This window comes from Arvicola amphibius, chromosome 3 (assembly GCF_903992535.2).
Source record: "Arvicola amphibius chromosome 3, mArvAmp1.2, whole genome shotgun sequence".
NCBI lineage: Eukaryota > Metazoa > Chordata > Mammalia > Rodentia > Cricetidae > Arvicola > Arvicola amphibius.
The window spans coordinates 33,681,028-33,700,343 of NC_052049.1; the positions used below are offsets into that span (position 1 = coordinate 33,681,028).

Consider the following 19,316-nt stretch of genomic DNA (forward strand, 5'->3'; position numbering starts at 1 on the left):
TCTGTGTTTGCTTCCTTTGTCTCTTATTAATGACGAAATAACTAGAAGGCTGGCCCCTCTTAGTGAGCTAATGAGTAACCAAGTACAACACTTTATTTTTTTTTCCCAGTGTGAGTGGCGGGAAGTCAAAGTTACAGAATACTCAATTACGCAGTCTTATATTAGCCACCAGAGGAATAATTCTATGCTCGTACTACTTTAGGGGTAAAAATTATAGAAGATTCCTGAAGAGAAAACTCAGAGGACTTAAAGACACTGATACTGTTTGTCACAACTGCACATGAATCTATATTACCTCAAATCAAAATGAATTTAATTTTAAAGAGAGCACAGTTTACATGCTTTGGGGGGCTAACTGAGCATATCTAGTGTAGCTCAATGACTAAAAACCCAGAGACAGATATTGGGGTTCAAGCTGAAGATCAGAAAAGCAAAGAAGCCAACCGCTAGAGAGTTCTTACCTCTACCAAGGCTGGGCAACCCTGTCCTCAGTGTGACTGCAGACTGACCTCTGACTGAGACCATGAGCTCCTGTGTCCTCCTGTCTTTATTCCTCTCTAGTGCTGGGATTAAAGGCGTGCACCACCACTGCCTGACTTGTATGGCTGATCAGTGTGGCTGCTTTGCACTCTGATCATCATGCAAGCTTTATTTATTAAAATACAAATAAAATATCACTACATCTTTACTATGGTATAATAGTCATAAACTTTATCATTTAAACAATGACAACTCAGTGATACTGTTTAACGTTGTGCTCTGCCATGGAACACTTTATTACCCTTAACAGAAGGATTCTTCTTAAGCAATCACTCCCATTTCCCTTTCTCTTTATCACCTGGTACCCACATGGGAAAAATCTGCTTCCTCTTGCGATGAACATACCAACTCCATATATCTTGTAAACTTAGAGTTGTGTGTATTGTTCTGAATTTTGCTTCTAGCTTCTGACTATGGTATTCTCATTCATTTTGTGGTATTGTGTCAAGATTTCATTCTTTCGTGTATGTGAATAACATTCTGATATCTCTCTAAAAGAAAGAGATCACATTTTCCATCCATTCATCAGCTGACAGACATTTGTATTCCTCCACTTAACTGTTGGGAAGAGTGTTGTTATGAACGATCATGAACCAGTGTTTCTGGGAGCATATTTTCAATTCTTTGAAGTAGTATATGTAAAAGTAGAATGGCTGAGTTGTGTATTATTTCTATGCTTAACTTTGTGAGAAATGACCAGGCTGGTTTCCATGGCAAGGGAGCCATTTTAAAATGCCTACCAGTCATGGATGAGTTTTTAACTACTTCCCATATTTTCAAAGCTTATGTTCTGATGAATTTCTTCTTACTTTCTTGTGTCCGTCTGACTGGGAGTGAAGTGGGATCTCATTGTGGTTCTGATGCAGCTTTCTCTGATGGCTTGAAAAGGGAGGCATTCTTTGCATGTGCTTTTGGCTACTTGAGTTAATTTCCCTGGAGAAATACCTCATAAAATCCCTTGTCTATTTTCAAATTAAGTTGCTTGCCTCTTGGTTGGTACCTCACTACTCTAAAAAGAAATAAACCCAAGAAGCTTCCAAGTGATTTTTTTGTAGGTCTCAGGCCAAGGATGTGTTCATTTTGTGAATTTGTGCCCTTCTGTTTATTCTCTGAATGTGTTCACTGCCTGGGGTTACTGTATCAAATCACCAAAAACACGGTGACTTTAAAGAGCAAAAATGTATTCTGTCTTGGCACTGGGAACCAGAAGTCTAAACTCAAGCTGTGTGAGAGCTCTTTGCTTCGAAAGGCAGAATATGCCACTGCCTTTTGTATTTGGGGCTAACCTCTGGGATTCTGCTCCTAGCTTCGAAAGCTTTAAAGGATATGCCACCACCTTTTATACTTTGGGCTTGCCTCTGGGATTCCCAGATGCTCTAAGACTTGTAGATATATCCCACTAATCTCGACCTTCAGCTTCCACAACTTTCTCCTCTCTGTTCCTGTGTCTAGATGCCTGGAAATCATCCTCTTCTTTCTCCTATGAAGAGGCCAGTCACTGAATTTAATCTTAAGGTAATCTCCCTCAGAGAAAAAGGCTTAACACATGCAAAGTGCCTATTTCCAAATAAAGCCAAATTTGCAAGTACCAGGGGTGAGGAGTTGGAAATATTTGGGGGATAACAAAAATCCAACTTGCTACACTGTGTATGAGTTATGTCTTCTTAAAAATAAAAGATTTTTAAAAAAGATAATGGAATATACTTTTTTTAAAAAAGTGACATATCTCAAAGTCAAAGAATCAGAAGGTCAGAGACCTATAAAAGAGCAGAAATCTAAGTGGTTTTCAAAAATGTTTTTACTAATTATGATCCTAAAAAAATTAAGATTATCATTGAGTATTTCTGTGCTGTCTTTTGTTTTTTGAGATGCAGGAATGGGAATAGTTTCATACTCGCATACATAGTTAAGAATGTGGTCTTTGATGCTGCTAAATACAGCTGACTATTTAAACATTTTAAGGGTATATGTAAGATTTCTGTTTACATTATTATCATCCTTTCTCTGTCTTCTCTGTGTTTGTCCTTAAGTTATTAGTAGTATTGGGAGTTGTGCATTTTGAAAATTGTAAGACCCAATTTGGGTCTTGTTTTCAACTGGCTAGGGATTCATGTCATAAGCAGAATGTGGACTTAACACTTTCCCCAGCCTGTTCATATATTAATATGACATGTAGCTTAAATCCAATCCTGTTAGGGTCTCATTTCATATAATTAAGTACATATGTAAGTGTATCAATCCTTTCTTTTAATGTATTAAGTACTGAGTTATTAAGATGTAAAATCCCTGGCAGGATGTGGAAACTCTGTGAAAGTCAGTTCAGTATGCAAGAAATTTAAGGGCGTGTCCAAAGGCTTTCTCAGAAAACAGAAGTCATGGAAGCCCACTTACTGGACTCTAGAGCTATTGTGGGTTTTTTTTTTCTTGGAAAGTGCTGTTAAGAAATAGATGACAGGATTTGCCTAATCACATTCTCTAACTGTAACTCCATAGTAAAGGATTTCAAAGATAAACTTCAGATGCTTTCATAAATGTTAGTGTATAAGGGTTTTTGAAAAGTTTGAATTATTTCACCAGGGAGAATGAGTCTTTTTTTGTTTCTAAAGCCCTTGCATTACTTGACAGGTAACATGTTTTTTCTACGTTCATCAAAATCCATCCAGAAAGGCAATAATTGTTGGTCCATGGTGAAAAGTCAAGGGAGTTCAGTTTTTTTCTGTTTTCACAGAGCCCCTTTCATAGCATTAAAGCGGCAGAGAGACAAGTATTTACAAAGTGTCCATCGGAGCTGGGTTGCTGGTCTTTGATCATAACAGAAATAGTAGTGACCTTCAAGATAGGAGGGTAATGTGCTACAGGGTTTGTCTAGGAAATAGCCAGTATCAGTCTGAATCACTCACTCGGGCACCATTCTTTCTAAACACCAAGCAGGGCTATTAGTCTGTGTGGATGGATTAATGGGTGCCTCGTATAGCTGTGTCTTAATAAGAAAACTCATTCCAAGTCAAAGTTATTCTTTGATAACATCACCTCTTGCTCATTTGCATCAATTTAAATAAATTATTCGTATGTGCACAATGGAAGAATTCAGTGTTCCTCTAACCTAGCGATAAAAGCCACCAGAGTTCTCTCCTCTATTCTGCTTTGATTTTGCTCTCTGGTGGTTTATTTATTTTATTTTATTTTTTTACAAAGACATAATATTCTCAATTTGTAGACTGAAATGTAAAGTCCTCTGGGAATTTTTTTTTTCCCAGTTTTCTTTCCATAGTACAGAGAATAAGCCCATGTAAGTCTCAATATCTTATTTACTCACAAGTCTGCATTAGGTAGGACAGAACCTTTTAATGACTAAAAACAAAAGAAAAAGTCAGAAACGGCTAGACTCAGCCTGCATTGGCAGTTGTCATAGTTACAGCAGTCACGCGTGATCTCTGCATTTTACTCTATTGTTTTCAGCTTTGCCTTATGTCTTGACGTGACTACAAATTCTCTGAGGAAAGGGCTGGTGTTTGTGTCAACCTTTTGTTCTTTATATCTCTTTCCATGATGGAAAGTTTTAACGCTTGATGAATGAATGTAACATGTTTTTATGACAGCCACAAATACATATTCATTTGCAAGTTTGTTATCTACTTAGAAAGTAGATCCAGTCTCTCTTTTTCCCTTTTAATTTTTTTCAGTAGTTCTTGGGGGAGTAAAGGGATTTTGGTTGTTGCTGTCTGTTTGTTTGTTTAGATTCTATTGAGACAAGTTGTAGCTTTCTTTTTTCCTTGGCCTATTTACCCTATTTTACTTTCCCATTCTTCCCTCAGCCATGGTAGAAGAAAAACGCTATCTGGATACCTAGCCTTGAGCTAGGCCAGCCCTCAGTTCCCATCTGTGTTAGATTAAAGAATGAATGCTGTAGAAGGGAGCTGCGGACAGGCCTGTTTTTCATCCCACCCAGCTCCCACATGGCTAGCTTTACACCCGAAATAACAACACACAAACTGTATTCACTTAAACACTGCTTGGCCCATTAGCTTTAGCCTCTTACTGGCTAACTCTCACATTTTGATTAACCCATATTTAGTAATGTGTGTAGCACCACGAGGGGTGGCTTACCGGGAAGAATCTAGCCTACGTCCATCTTGGGTTGGAGCTTCATTGCATCTGACTTACTTTTCTTCTTCCCAGCATTCTGTTCTGTCTACTCTACACACCTATGTTCTAACCTACCAGGCCAAGCAGTTTTCTTTATTAATTAACCAATGAAATCAACACAAACAGAAGACTCTCCCACATCAGAATGCTATCCCTAAACCTGGACACAACTCCAATGCTGACTAATACTCTAGCCTGAGAAGAGCCTTTTATTCTGTCAGAAACCACTTAGTTCATGTATATTTGTTTCTGATATAATTTTTTAAGAGTTCAATTTAGTTCTATTTCTTCTTGTTTTGGCAATTGCATTGTTTGCTCATTTGGGTAAGCTATGATTACGTATGTATGATACCAAAAGACAACCAAAGTTACCTTTGAAAGGATGAGCTACTAAGTGGAACTCATGAGATCCTCACTATGGCTTTATAGAAGCCTACATCCGAGGCTAATGCCACTCAATTACCTACACATTATTCAAAGCACACTCTCTACATTCTCCATTATAAGAAATGGCTTCTCATAATATCATGCAGTGTGTTATGAGCTCCAGAAAGCATATGGTGCTATTTTTTTTCCTGGATAACATTTCTAGCAAAGGTCCTCATCCTATATGCTTTACTTGTCTCCTAAACTGTCCCATTTGATTTTACTACCTGATTTTTCTAAAGAGTTTCTTAAAGTTTATTTGATGTCAACTAATATCACTTTTGCACAGACTGAGAATTTGTTCCCCTTATGTTATCATAATGTTATAATTTAGATCAAGCCAATTTTTTGCAAGTCTATTTGTGGGTGAAAGTAGAAGTTGTGTCCCCTCCCCCAAAGTATATCTAAACTAAAATATAACTTAAATCTCTGATTTGGCTACCTGAAAAGGAGGTATTTAAATTTAGTTTAGTTTAATTGTACTAATAAAGTACAGAAAGAATAATAGACAGGCAGATGAAAGGAAGGAAGGAAGGAAGGAAGGAAGGAAGGAAGGAGAGAGAGAGAGAAAGAAAGAAAGAAAGAAAGAAAGAAAGAAAGAAAGAAAGAAAGAAAGAAAGAAAGAAAGAAAGAAAGAAAACTATGGCCATAAAAAGTTGTATAGAATTGTAGACTTACTTGAGATAGAAAAGTGACAGAAAAAAAGACCTTTTTAAAAAATGTTATTCTTGTCATTTCTATTTATTCAGTAGGTTTTATTGAACAGTTACTATGTAGCAATAGGTTTCTTAAGGTTACCTGAAACAAACAAAACTATTTGTTTTCAACAACTTTTAAACAACAAAGCATAAGAAAGAAGAAAATGTAACGTGAAAGTAATGGAGGTGGGGAGAACTTTTGAAAACAGGAATTCAGGATGTTTCAGAGAATTTCAAGTTCTAAAGGAGGGCAGTAGGTTGACCTTCTCAGTGGGGAGAGAATGGGTTTGGCAAGGAGGGATGAGGCGACATCTACATAGGTACAAAGTGCTGTTGTGGGAGGAGAGAGGCACGTGTCAGAGTCTGGAAAAAGCCATTTACAGAATGAGATAGTGTTAGAGCCAGATGACATGTTTCTGAAAACTAGACCTCGGTGACAGAAAGAATATTCCTTGAGGATCCATTGTGTGTGTGTGAGTGTGTGTGTGTGTGTGTGTGTGTGTGTGTGTACGTTTGCATGTGCTTGTGTTTTAACACAAACACCCCTTTGAAGGAAGAGTACCAGTTTCCAGTGACGTCACTAGGTGCTGTTGCTTGGCTGTGCTAGTTTCTGCCCCGTTAAGGATACAGATAATGTAAAACATAAGAGAGTTGAAAAACTACATAGAAATGATTGCAGTCTGTCAAAAAACCTAGAAAAATTTACGTTTTGAAGAAAATTACCCAACACATTCTAAGTTTTCTACATTAATCTTGGTATAACCTGGTGAACGTTGCTCATAATTGTAGAAACTCCTTGGTATTTCTTCCCATTCCTTTTGACATAAGTTTTTGGAAATAATTATCCAACTCACTTCTAGCAAGATGGGAAGTCCTAAGTTGAGTGACGATATATTTGATGTATTTCTTTTGCATGACTCCTGAATGTTTAGCATTCCTAAGTAGAGTTGTCCAGAGGGGGTTAGGAAGCATCAGTGAGGGTTGACTTACATCTTGATAGTTTTTAAACTTATAAGAGTAAGGAGTCATAAATCCAAATGTCTTTCTTAATGCAGCCTACAATTCCGGATATGAAGAAACAGCAATCTATCCAGACTAAATAGCACAGAATTAAGGTATGATATAAGTAACCAGACAATGTACAGGTGCAGATGGAAAATTTGAGTAGTCATTATCCTTTGGAGTAGGTGCATTTCTTTAAAGGGATGGTGAATGTTAGCTAGTAGAAGTGTCTGTTTCATTCCCCAAATCATGCTTTGTTTGTCTTGTGGGTTGACCCTAAAAGATGCACACATCTCTCATGTGTATGATATGACAGCCCCCATCAAACCCACTCTTGGCCTGATTTTACCAGGTTGCTGTTTACTTTCCTTGCCTCTGAAGTAATCACATGATGCCCTTCTGGTCATGCTTCCTTATTTCTGTTGGCTCTTTGTCTTGCTCTCAGTGTAGCTAAAAGTATTAAGACAGTAGAGACTAGATTGCATCTCTGTTATAAAATAATAGAAACCAGCCATTCAGTTTATTTAATTTTTTTGTCCTCATACAAAGAGCAGTGGGTCTATGACCTGACTCTGCAGAACATGAACATTCTCCTCATAATTTCTTTCAATAAGACTTTGATGTGACAAACTTTGTTGACTCCCCATGGGAGGCCTCACCCTCTCTGAGGAGTGGATGGAGGTTGGGGTGGGGAGAAGGTTGGAGATGCTGGAGGAGGGGAAAGAGAGAGAACTGGGATTGGTATGTAAAATAAGATTGTTTAAAAAACAAACAAAAAAACTTCATTAGGATTTTTAAGGAGACCAGTCATGAGAATAACTCTTCCTCATGTATGGTCAAAAACAATTGGGAAATGGATTCGAATGTGTTGTGTGAAGTTTTACTGTTGGCTTTTTGAGGGACCTACCACCCAGGTCCCAAGTAAAACACACGAAGTCTTATTATTATTTATAATAATCTTAGCTTGACTTGTTTCTTTCCAGGTTTTCTTAAATTATTCCTGTAATGGTCTGTCATGTCCCTTTAAGAGACAAGCCCTATCTCCCCACCCCTCACTCCCCATCCACTACAGAGGCAGACAGATCTTCCTTATGATTCCAGCCTAAGTCCTTCCTTATCCATCTCTCTCTCCTGAAGGCTTCTGCCTTGCTCTCTTCTCCCAACTTCTCCCCTTCCCCCTCCTCTCTCTCTCTGTTTCTCTTTCTCTCTTTTTCCTTTTCTCCCTTCTCCCTTTTCCCTCTTCCCCTCCATAACCTACTAAACAAATATCCAACCTCATTCTGCATGGCGTGCCTATCCATCTTGGTCTCTTACTCACCATGTGGCTCTCTGCCTAGGATCCACTGCCCCTCATGGCCCGCTGGCCCTTGTGGCCTGCTGCTGTGCCTCTTGGGGAAGCATGGCATTTTATTTTTATTATAACAATCCCGACTACCTTTTGCCTCTGGGCTTTTATCTTTCTCTATTTCTATATACCTTTCTTTCCTTCTTACTCTGTGACTGGCTGGGTGGCTGGTGGCTGGCCCCTGATGTCCTCTCCTTGTTCTTTTGCTTGCCTTTTCATTCTCTTTATACTCTCTGCCTGCTAGCCCTGCCTTTCCTTGCTCCTGCCTGGCTATTAGCAGTTCATCTCTTTATTAGGACCATCAGGTGTTTTAGACAGGCACAGTAACACAGCTTCAGAGAGTTAGACAAATGCAGCGTAAACTAAAGTCACACGCCTGAAAGTAATATTCCCCAACACAAATGGATCCTAACTAACACATGAAGTTTCTACTGTACTGAAGACCAAGCTGCCTCCTCACCTGGCAGCACCAGTTGAGACGCTGACTCAGTCGAGCATAGAAAACCGTGTTCTTTCTGCAGCCAGGCTCCCTTCTGAATAAAAAAGAGAGAGAGAGCATGAGAAGACTAGACTAAACATGCAATTTCCCCTCCAGGCTTCCCAATCAAGAATGGAAGGAACGTGGGTGTAGATATAAACCAACACACAGCCAGTGAAACACTCTTCAAATGGGAAGACACCTCAAGAATGGGAACAAAGATATTTCTCTAAAATGTGTGTGTGTGTGTGTGTGTGTGTGTGTGTGTGTGTCTGTGTATGCCTGTGGTACTGGGCTTTGAACCCAGGGCCTCACACATACTAGGCAAAGACTATCACCACTGAGCCATGTCTCTAGTCCTGAAATACAAATTAAAAGTCACATTTTTATCTTCTTTTCAATAATATTCCCATCACCTTCCCTCAGATCAGAGGTAAACCCTACCTTGAGTTAAGCTCTTTGTAAATAGCAAGTACTTAATAGCAGCTGCGAAGCTCCAACACCAGACTGCTTCCATTTAAGGGGAATAGGAGCTGTATGTAGTTCCTGGAAATGTTGGCTATAACATCTGCATTCACTTGCATTTCAAGATCCTCAAGTGGGCTAATGGAAAGAATGTAAAAGATGATGTGACCAGATAGGAATAGAGTTTGGATCCAAGGATTTTCCTGTTTGAAACATTTAAAATGAATGTTTTAAATGCTAAGAGACCTTGGTAGTCTTAGTAACAATTAGAGCTAAGAAAACAACATTTAGCGCTATCTCGAAAGAAAAAGGCAAGAATCAAAAAGCTATCTCTTTCCTCTGAAAAGAAAACAAGTATTCTGCTGACCCTGACCTCTGACCCCTGACTCCATCCCACTAAAATATTTCAGCATTCCAGCCTACCAAGACTTGTCTTTATTTCCCACAAGCCCGTACATCTTTGAACAGTTCCTGACTTATTTTTTAAATGGTCTCAGGTAGGTAACATTATTCTCAGTTGGCTTACATTATTTCCTTTCCATAGTCTGGATTTGTGTGAAGTTGAGCAGACACCAAGAAGCTTTTGAATGAACAGAATGTTGTGGCAGTAAATCATCTCATGGAAATGTGTTATAACCAGTAATTAAGAAGGAATGAAAAGTATATGGTCATGTTAGTTTAAATGTCAGTGGGTGAATAAGAGCAATACTAGCTATTCAGAAAAAAATAGCCTTTTGTATAGTATAGGAAGATCCCTAATGGCAGATATTACATGGAGAGTATGGACTTGGTGGTTGCTACATCTAGCGAATCCTTGGATGAGCAGTTATTCCCCTATGGGTATTGGTTTTGAGGTAAGTGTGTAATTGGAGTTTGCACAGTTTTTCCATGTTTAGTTTTACGGAAGTACTTAGAAAGGTTAGTGAGTGCCCCTGTGTGTTAAAGCAGAAAGTTGGAGAACTGTATTCCAGCACAAATGACATTATAAATCTGTATGCTTGGCCTCCTGCTTCTAAAATGGCAAATTAACCAAAAACAAAATAAACAAACAAAACCACGAGGTAAGAGAGGTCAGCGTACCAATGGAGTGCAAAATGCAATATCCCTTTGGGGCCCCAGGTATATCAGAATGCAGGTAGGCTTTAAGATAAAGATGCCATCTTCCTTAATAGCCCCAGCAGGCTGACACTCAATCTAGCCCAGACTGGCCTTGAACTTGTGTTCCTTGTGCCTCAACCTCTCAAGGTGTGAGTCACTGAGCTCACTTCTAAATAAAACACTTTTTAAGTGTAGCCTTTTTTGCCTGATTTGAAAGAATGTCCTTGCTAACTCAGGCTGCCTGTAATTATTTTCTAATTTAAACAACCACAAACTAGTTGGGTAGTCTTTCTACATGTTGGAATATTTCTAAGGGACAAATTGTTCTGTTTAAAAGTGATACGACGTAGCAACAGGAATGATCACAATGAAAAAAGTTAGCTTTAATTCTTCAAATTTTAACAACCTAAATAAATGGTTTAAAATATTGTATATTTTAAAATGCCATAACTGTTCTTTTCCTTTCTTTTATACTTTATTTTTTTCTTATGCCAAAGTATGTTTTTGCTGCACACTTAAAACTGTATATTAAGAAAAAAGAAAGCCACTTCTGAATCTTCTTGTACTATTTGTATATCAGAGGACAGAGTAATCTTCCTACCCCACATTTTGGCGATGTCTTTAGCTCTGTTTCAGAGTGGAATCTTACCTCCCTACCTTGTGTATTCTGTCAATTGTCATACCCTAGGAGAAAGAGCTTAAACAAAATACTGTCGTCTCTTTCTTAAGAGGTTCTTTGAAATAGATTTTGTTAGTACACATAGAATTCCTTCTCAAAGAGATATATATGCCAGAAATAGAATATCAGTCCTAAGTTCATTTTTATTACTATACACAAGTAGTTTCATGGGTCAGAAAGGCATAGAGGATCATGTACAAGTGTTTTTTCAGGTTTAAAAATGCTATTGGGTTTATGAAACATAGAAACAAAAAGAACTATCTCAAGCCCTATGCCTCAGACCTCAAAAATGATAATTAATAGATTAGGAAAATCAGTAATGGGATCTCTTAATGTCTGGAATTTTTTTTTTTTTTTTTTGGTTTTTCGACACAGGGTTTCCCTGTAGTTTCTAGAGCCTGACCTGGAACTAGCTCTTGTAGACCAGGCTGGCCTCGAACTCAGAGATCCGCCTAGCCTCTGCCTCCCGAGTGCTGGGATTAAAGGCGTGCGCCACCACCGCCTGGCAATGTCTGGAATTTTAAATTGCCAAGTAATGCTACTGGGTAAGTTGGAAAAGTTGCTCACCACGCACACAGCCTGTCTGCTTTTCTGACTCTCAGAAGTGCCTGTTGTGCACACCAACAGCCATGGCTCTAAGGGCTGGGGAGATGGCTGAGTTAGGATCCAAACACCCAGGACAAAAGTGCAGTTGTGTCTGCAAGGGCTTGTAACCTCAGCACAAAGGGGCAAATGGTGGCGGAGACAGGATTGTGTGATTTGTGGGCCACCAGCCTGGCCAAAAAAAAAAAAAAAAAAAAAACGAACCAAACAAACACACACACACACACACACACACACACACACAAAACCCACAAAAAAACAAAAAAAAACCCTGAGCTCCAGGTTCAGTGAGAAACCTGTCTCAAAGAAATCAGGCAGAGAATGGTAAGCAGGACATTCAGTATACTGTGGTTTGTGCACAAGTGTGCAGTGGAACACACATCTTGATGCACATGTACACACATGTATACACCACACACACACACACACACACACACACACATACACACAGAGGCTGGATGGGGCTTGAGCCTGGTGTTAAGTTAATAAAATACCTTAAAAAGATTCCACCGACAATGATAGAGCTGTTTGTCAGTATTTTTTATATCCAAAGACTGTCCATCTTATTATTTCTGCATGTTACTCGGCCCCCCCTGATTTGTTTTGAAGCGCCGTGTGGCTTTGCATATGCGGTGCTCAGCTGAATCATCAAGGACCTAATGAGTTCAGCTTTCAGAATGCCCGGGCAGCTGCAGAACAGCCCTCTGCTCGTGTTGCTTGCACAAACACGCAAGTTGTGTTCCCACAGTGGGATCCAGGTCTCCTATGGTCCTTCAGCTTTTTTATCCTGTAAAACACATGATGCTGATAGGGGGAGGGGGTGGCGTCCTGAGAGTAAGAATTTCCGAGAGCAGAGTAGACACAGTCTGAAAGGAGCTGGTGAAACAAGTAATTATTTGTGGTGGGAGAGGTATTGGGCAATAAGCAGATGTCTGTAGATACTACAAAGGAAAAGAAACACCACCGAAGAGTGGGTTCCGCAGAAAAACTTTAAAGGGAAATTTTAACAGTGATGTTTGGGAAACACCTTGGTGAGATTGAGTATTCTGGGTAGCATGTCTGAAAGGGAACAAGTTTTTGTAGTCAGGATGATGTCTCTGCTCGAAAATCCTTATTTTTTCCATTTATCCTGTGATTTTTAAAAACATGTAGAAAACATCTACTAGGTTTTAAGAGATATGCTTCCTTGCATCTTCCCACCAGTCGCAAACACACACCACACTCACGCGCGCTCGCAGCACTTTGGAGATCAAATGCCATTTGTTAACAACTAGAGGTCATGGACTTTAGAAGCAAAGACAAAACAATTCACCCAATGCAGCAAACCGAATTCACAGAGCAGCCTCCCAGGGTGAAGCTGGAAAACACGTGCAGACCAGGGTGTTTGAGTTGGCTTTTCTGGCCTTGCTGATGGAGGGAGACATCTTGCCGACATATCCCATCACTTCTGATGAAAGCAGCTTTGAATGGCGTTGTGTGTTTTCTTTATATCATTCTATGGGGACATTTTTCTTGTTTCAAAGAGCATGAATTCGACGGATTTCCTTTTATGGCGAGTACAGATCTTTTGTGTTTGAAATTACAATGTGTCATCTCCAGATCTTCTTTCTGTACTCTCTGATCAGACTCCATTGTGGTCGTGTTTTCACTATTGAATTCCCATATCTTTGCTAGTGGAGGTTTTTGGATCATTTTCATAACCAAAAAGCTATAAAAATAATCTCTCCAACTTTCAGATCAACTAGAAAGATGTTGTCCTATAGTTGTTTTGGTCAGATCTTGTTGTAATTTCAATCAAATTTTTATTCTTTTTGGCAACCATGTACCTCAAAATTGAGATCCAATTGTTTGATCCTTGAGAAGTAAATTAGTGAAAATTTCAGAGACAAAGCATTGATATCATCAAGTTTGTTATATTTGACAAGATAGGAAGGAACTTATTCTCAGACTCATCAATTCACTGTACACTTTAACTATTACTATCTTTCATTTTAAATGTCATCATATTGCTGGGTGGTGGTAGCACACGCCTTTAATCCCAGCACTCAGGAAGCAGAGACAGGCGGATCTCTGTGAGTTCGAGACCAGCCTGGTTTATAAGAGCTAGTTTCAGGACAGGCTCCAAAGCTAGAGAGAAACCCTGTCTCAAAAAACCTAAATAAATAAATAAATAAATAAATAAATAAAATATGTCATCATATCAAACTTTAGATTGAAAGTAATGTTAATCATGAGTTCTGTTGCTACATTGGATAAATATACATGAGAAATTATTAAAGGAGAACAGTAGCATCATAAAACATGTTCTTTGCCACCACTTACTTGATGCTCACTTGCCTTGGCCTCGGAATTTGCCAGGTAGAAAATTCCATTAGCTATTTTATATTTCCATCTGGATATGACTAGAGCAGCATCGTTGGGCCAGGTGCTCAGGCCCTGACTTTCCTATTTAAGAAGTGAGCTCATAGGCCACAGTGACTCTTCTTGGAACCGGGAATGTGAGGGAAAGAGGGTGTGGCCTCCACCAGAGTGCACTGTCTCTGAAGTAGCTCAGAGTTTTCTACCTTCATTCGACTTTTTTTTCCAGTCACACCTCAAATATTCCAAAACTATACAGGGTTAAAACTTGCGTGGGCCAACTGAGTGTTGTTCTCAAGGGGGTTATATGTTCATCTTTACTAATCTGACCTGTTACTCTAACCATGCTGGAAATGAAGACAGTCTAGAGCTCGTTACAACAAGTCCACGACTAGACCCAAGGAGACCCATGCTGACATCCTCTGTCTGCTGTTAATACATTCAGCTTAGACTCATCTCTTAATTTCTCTGAGATTCAGTTTCAAATACACAAAAAGAAAGTTATAGCTACTACCCTTTTCAGCCAATAACTTAATATGTTATTTCTATGAAAAACATTACTTTGGAACCAAAAAAAACCCCAGACCTGGGAACTATGCATCTCTTTCATTCATTTATTGCCTTGCACATTAAATTTCATCCAGGAAGGGGAAATGAACAAAAAATGATTTAATTTACAAATGATAACCTTCGACATCAACCGCCCCATCTTTCTCATCTGCTCTTTACTGGAACACTTGTAACATATGGTCATGCCTGAAAAGGAGCAGACGCCTTCCTTTCTTTTCTCTATAAACATATGTTTCCGTGAAGTCCTTCCAGCAACTTGGTCTGAGCTCTGTTGCCATGGCTACTTTCCCATACCAGCCTCCTCAACATCCTTCTCAGCCAGCTGTCACCGAAGTATAGTTTCCTCCTCAAACCGCCCTCTGAGGACACAGAACTACACACTCCAATTCTTGGTCATGAGAAGACACTTTCTTCCAAAGATGGCACCGAGTTACTGGTTACTCAGGATTTTTTTCTGGTTTTAGGGAAAAATCTCAATCAATGTGAATGGTGACTGATGCTTTATATTGTGGACTCCCGTGGAAATATGGGGACTATTCTTGGCTACTGATGCTCTCGCTCACTCACTCACGTGATGCTGATAGAATGGTACTGGCAGGACTTTTAATGAGTTTAGTAGACCGAAAAGGAGAAACGGCACGCTGCACATGGTGTAGTGATTGTTAGGAAAAGACTTCTCAGGGGTACATGTGAGATTAACGTTCTCTTTAGACATCTCTCTCTAGACTTACTCACTTCTGGTTACTTTCAATTTCTTCCTTATCTGGACTCCCAAGCCTTTCAGACTGTAACGTTTCATCTTAGGATTTTTGTTTGTTTGTTTTTTTCCTTTCGTTGAGATAAGCGCCATTTTTTCTTACTTCTAGAACATAAAGTTCCAAGCAAATTTACTCTAATAAGTATTGAATTAAAATTTATGAGACACTGTTTTTACTCCTTTAAATAAAAAAAAAACAAGTTGCAAACTACTATTTAAAAAAAAAAACAAAAAAGGTCATCTCCTGTGTCACAGACTCCATGGTGTCTCAGAAAACATACAAGGGACAGATTTAAAATGACTTTGAGCAAAGCACCTGTAGAATTCTAAGGACAGGGAAAAACAATGCAGCGCCCGCCCTCAGGAATTCCATGCAGCATGCAGAATAGACAGGCCCAAGAATATCGAGTGCTCAAGTGGCCTTTAGGAGCGAACCCCCTTCCCTAAATGATAATGTGCTGGATAAAGAAATCCTTCAAATGAGTGAAATTGATGCTGAATCCTCCCCCCCAAAAAGCCCCATGTGTTTCCCATTTTGTCTAAAAGGGGGATCCTTTGAATGTAGATCAGTTCTTCTACCTGTGTAGACATAGTGATGAAGAAACATGTCACACAGACATACTTCTTAAACAGTAAGAGGGATATACTCTCATGGAGATTTGGTTCTTGAAATTTGGGTAGGACCTGAGATTCACAAGCTCACTTGATGATGCTCACTTGCCTTGGACTCGGCATCCTCTGCTCTCTGAGCCGCAGCTGGCGCGCAGTCCTTGGTAGGAGTTTTCGGATCCTTATATCTCTTCAACAGTTGTTTTCAGTTATGGATTACTTTGACTCCATAGGGTTTTGGCAGTGTCTAGAGATAATGTTGATTGTGAAAACTCACATAAGGCCACTAGTGTCGTGTGCAGTGGGCCATAGACATTGCTAGGCACCTTTCGGCATGAGTCCTCGTGACAAAATTGCCTTTAGTGCCATGGCTGAGGAACCACACTGCAGAGGCCATATTTTGTGTATGTCTCGTGCATAAAAAAAGTACTCTGTTGAAACGGTTCAAAACATCAAAACCATAGAAGAAAGGTTAAGCGCATGTACTCGGAGCTTGGAGCAGAGGGCAAGCGCTGTGTAAAATGACCTCCCAATATCTAAAAGAGGATGTGGGGATGGTGACCAGCTGTGCTTCATCTCCCTTGAGGAATGAAGAGGAAATGTACATAAAAGGATGTATCCTGGCTGTCTACTCTTTGTCTACTTCCTTCATGCCAGCCAGGAAGATTGCTTTGTGATCTTGAGACCATATTTGTCCCGTGTCCCTTACTATGCTCAGAGACCCTTCCAAATCCTGGGTAGAAATTTTCTTCTCACTGCCAAGTCCCATCTCCCCCTTACCTTAGGACGTTAACAAGTCTTGCTTTGCTAGGATGGAACGGCTGCCAGTGCATCTCCAGCCACAGCTGGCACCCTTCCCTCTGCAACACATTATCTCTCAGACTATAAACATGTTACTGCCCATCTGTGTGAGAGGAACCGCACCAGATTTTTATGAAGGATAAAAAGAGGCGTAAAACTGTCCTCAGTTTTAAGACTTTCCTAGTTTAGGGGGAACATCTCCAGGAGATAATAATATAAATAGTATTTAATAGTTATATTGGTAGGAAGTTTCTTCAAAAATCAAAGAAGAAGTTTTAGAAGATAAAGAGAGGCTATATATACAAGTGGAAAGAATGGTTGATTTCCTCTGGGAATGTTTTCTCTAAATTAACTTAGATTCCTGTGTATCAAATAAACACTTGCTATTGTTAATGTAATTTGAAGGTTATGGGTCAGAGCAACCTGGATTTAGAAAGTATTTATGGAAGAAGTTTAGAGTGGATAAGAGCTGAGAGACTTGATATGTTGTCTGTCCTCCATCTTTAGAATAGAGAAGTTTCCAGAATCCATGTGACTGAATCTAGTTTTGAGAATTGAACGTTAATCCCCTCTGAATATACCTTAGAATGTGCTATTATTTTATAAGATGATGTTCTTTGATAAGTGTTGTTGGTTTTATTCAAGACGGGGATATTGAAACTTGTAAGTCTGTTCTTCCAAACTAGGACCAAATGAGGCAGTTAGTATCCTCCATCTGAGCTGGTGATTTCAGAACCTCTGTATGTGGTCACACTTCTTAAAAACTTTTCTTATATCTGGATCACAGAGAAATTAAAGAGATAAACTCTCATTGTATATATAATGTGTACCAGGCATGGACTACTGAGAATATTAGCTCATTTAATCCAAAATGTTTGTGAGTTTACCACAGTCAACACAGTTGCAAGGAAGCCTTTTTGTATAAGTAGAAACTTCCATCAACTGCTCATTTCTTGAGGAGTCAGAGAAGTTATCTCAGGTCTGCCTAGGAAGCCGTCCCTGAGTGGAAATAGTCCTCTGAAGATCACCCAGAGGAAAGGAACCCTTCAGATGCAAAGGAAAAGGCAGTTTCCTTTTAGAAACAGACAGGAGAAAGGTCTGGCTGGGGAGGCTTATATGCAACTGCCTGCATCTTCAGAATTTGCAGTGAGGAAAGGGAGCTGTTTAAAGTCACTGTTGGTCACACTGTACTGGAGGAATCGCTTCTGCCAATGTATCTCCGAACTAACTCTTTAGTCATTTTTAATTTTTGTCATTCCCACGGAATCCTGAAATTTTGCTACTGGGAATGGTATAGATTTTAATTTCCAAACATTTTAAAAACCCATCCTTTAGGTGCTCAATATAACATCCTACCAGAACCCCCCTTGAGTTCTCATTTTCTTGGGTTTCAATTGCTCTTTTCCATAAGAGCATAGCTTTCCTTGGTCCCCCTAAGAATGCCTTCCAGGATCCCTTAGCCTTGCGTAACTGACTCTCTTTCCCCTCTCAGTTATTCTAGGCTTCTGCACTTCCTTCAACGTTGATGTGAAAAATTCAATGAGTTTCAGTGGCCCAGTGGAGGACATGTTTGGATACACCGTTCAACAATACGAAAATGAAGAAGGAAAATGGTAAGCAAACAGGCTCTGTTGGTGTCCAGTTCTTTTACACACACACAAAAAAAATGGAAAATATTTGCAGCATGTTTTATGAATGGAACATTAACTGAATGACTCTTTTGTGCTAGAAAACGTATTCTAGTGGGTTGGTGATGGAAGCTGACATGAAGTTAAAGAACAGCATTCCTTGGAACTTTAGAGGAAGTGGTTGCTTAGTTCTGCAATTTCATTACTAGACTGACCTCAAGAAAGTTTCGTATTTCAGTATGTATTCAGCCACTCTGTTGCTTTGACAAGCATTCCTGGATTGTTGCTATTCTCGAGTTACTTGGATGCTTGACTGAAATTCATGAAGAAGAACGCGATAGGAGATGGGATGCCCAGAGACAGTTACTATTACTTTAGTTGCTGAGGCCTTCGATTTTTTTTGGTATTTGAGTAATATGCTAAGTATTGTCTAAGGATGACCGTAAACTATACGGAATTGCTGACACACTTTTAATACTGTGAACATTTGGTTAAGTCCATTTTAGAGAAAAAATTTAGAGTATATTTAATTTTTAACCACTTCGCAAAGTGAATAGGAGAGACCATTTGCTTTGCATCCTACCTAACTGATGTCAAAAACTTTATGATTTAGTTAAGATTTCTCTCTGTTTCTTTTTTTTTCCCATGCCACGAGAGGACGTGGAATGGCAGGCACACTTGGGACACAGACGGCCCACGCTGCTCTGTGATCAGACTCGGGATTCGAACTCGTTCTCTCTGTTTCTTAATCTTAAGAGCCCATTATTTTCCTAGCAAAAGAGACTTGTATCAAATAGGAGAACAGTGATATGCCAGTCCACAATTATTATTTCACAGAAGAAAATGTGTATTTTGATTTCTCTTTTAGACTTTTAAAGTTTGACAGTAATCCCCTAAAGACTACCGAAACTAATAATTTGAGTTCTCAAATTTTCCAAGTGTTACTATTGTATTCTAGGTGTACATTACCATTTATGAGACACTGAGCAAGATTGCTATGAAGTTTCCCATCCTCTGCCCAGTTTTTGTGCTCCTGTGCTCCCTGCACTCCTGTGCTCCCTGCACTCCTGTGCTCCCCACACTCCTGTGCTCCCTGCACTACTGTGTTCCCCT

General features: G+C 39.4%; 1 protein-coding gene across 1 annotated transcript in view; it reads left to right on the plus strand.

Moving 5' to 3' along the window:
- Nucleotides 1-19,316, plus strand: part of Itga1 (integrin subunit alpha 1) — a 139,486-nt gene that overhangs the window by 33,478 nt on the left and 86,692 nt on the right. Inside the window, exon 2 of the mRNA XM_038321159.1 lies at nucleotides 18,068-18,188. Coding sequence (XP_038177087.1) covers nucleotides 18,068-18,188 — 121 coding nt within the window. The remainder of the gene's footprint in view (nucleotides 1-18,067; nucleotides 18,189-19,316) is intronic.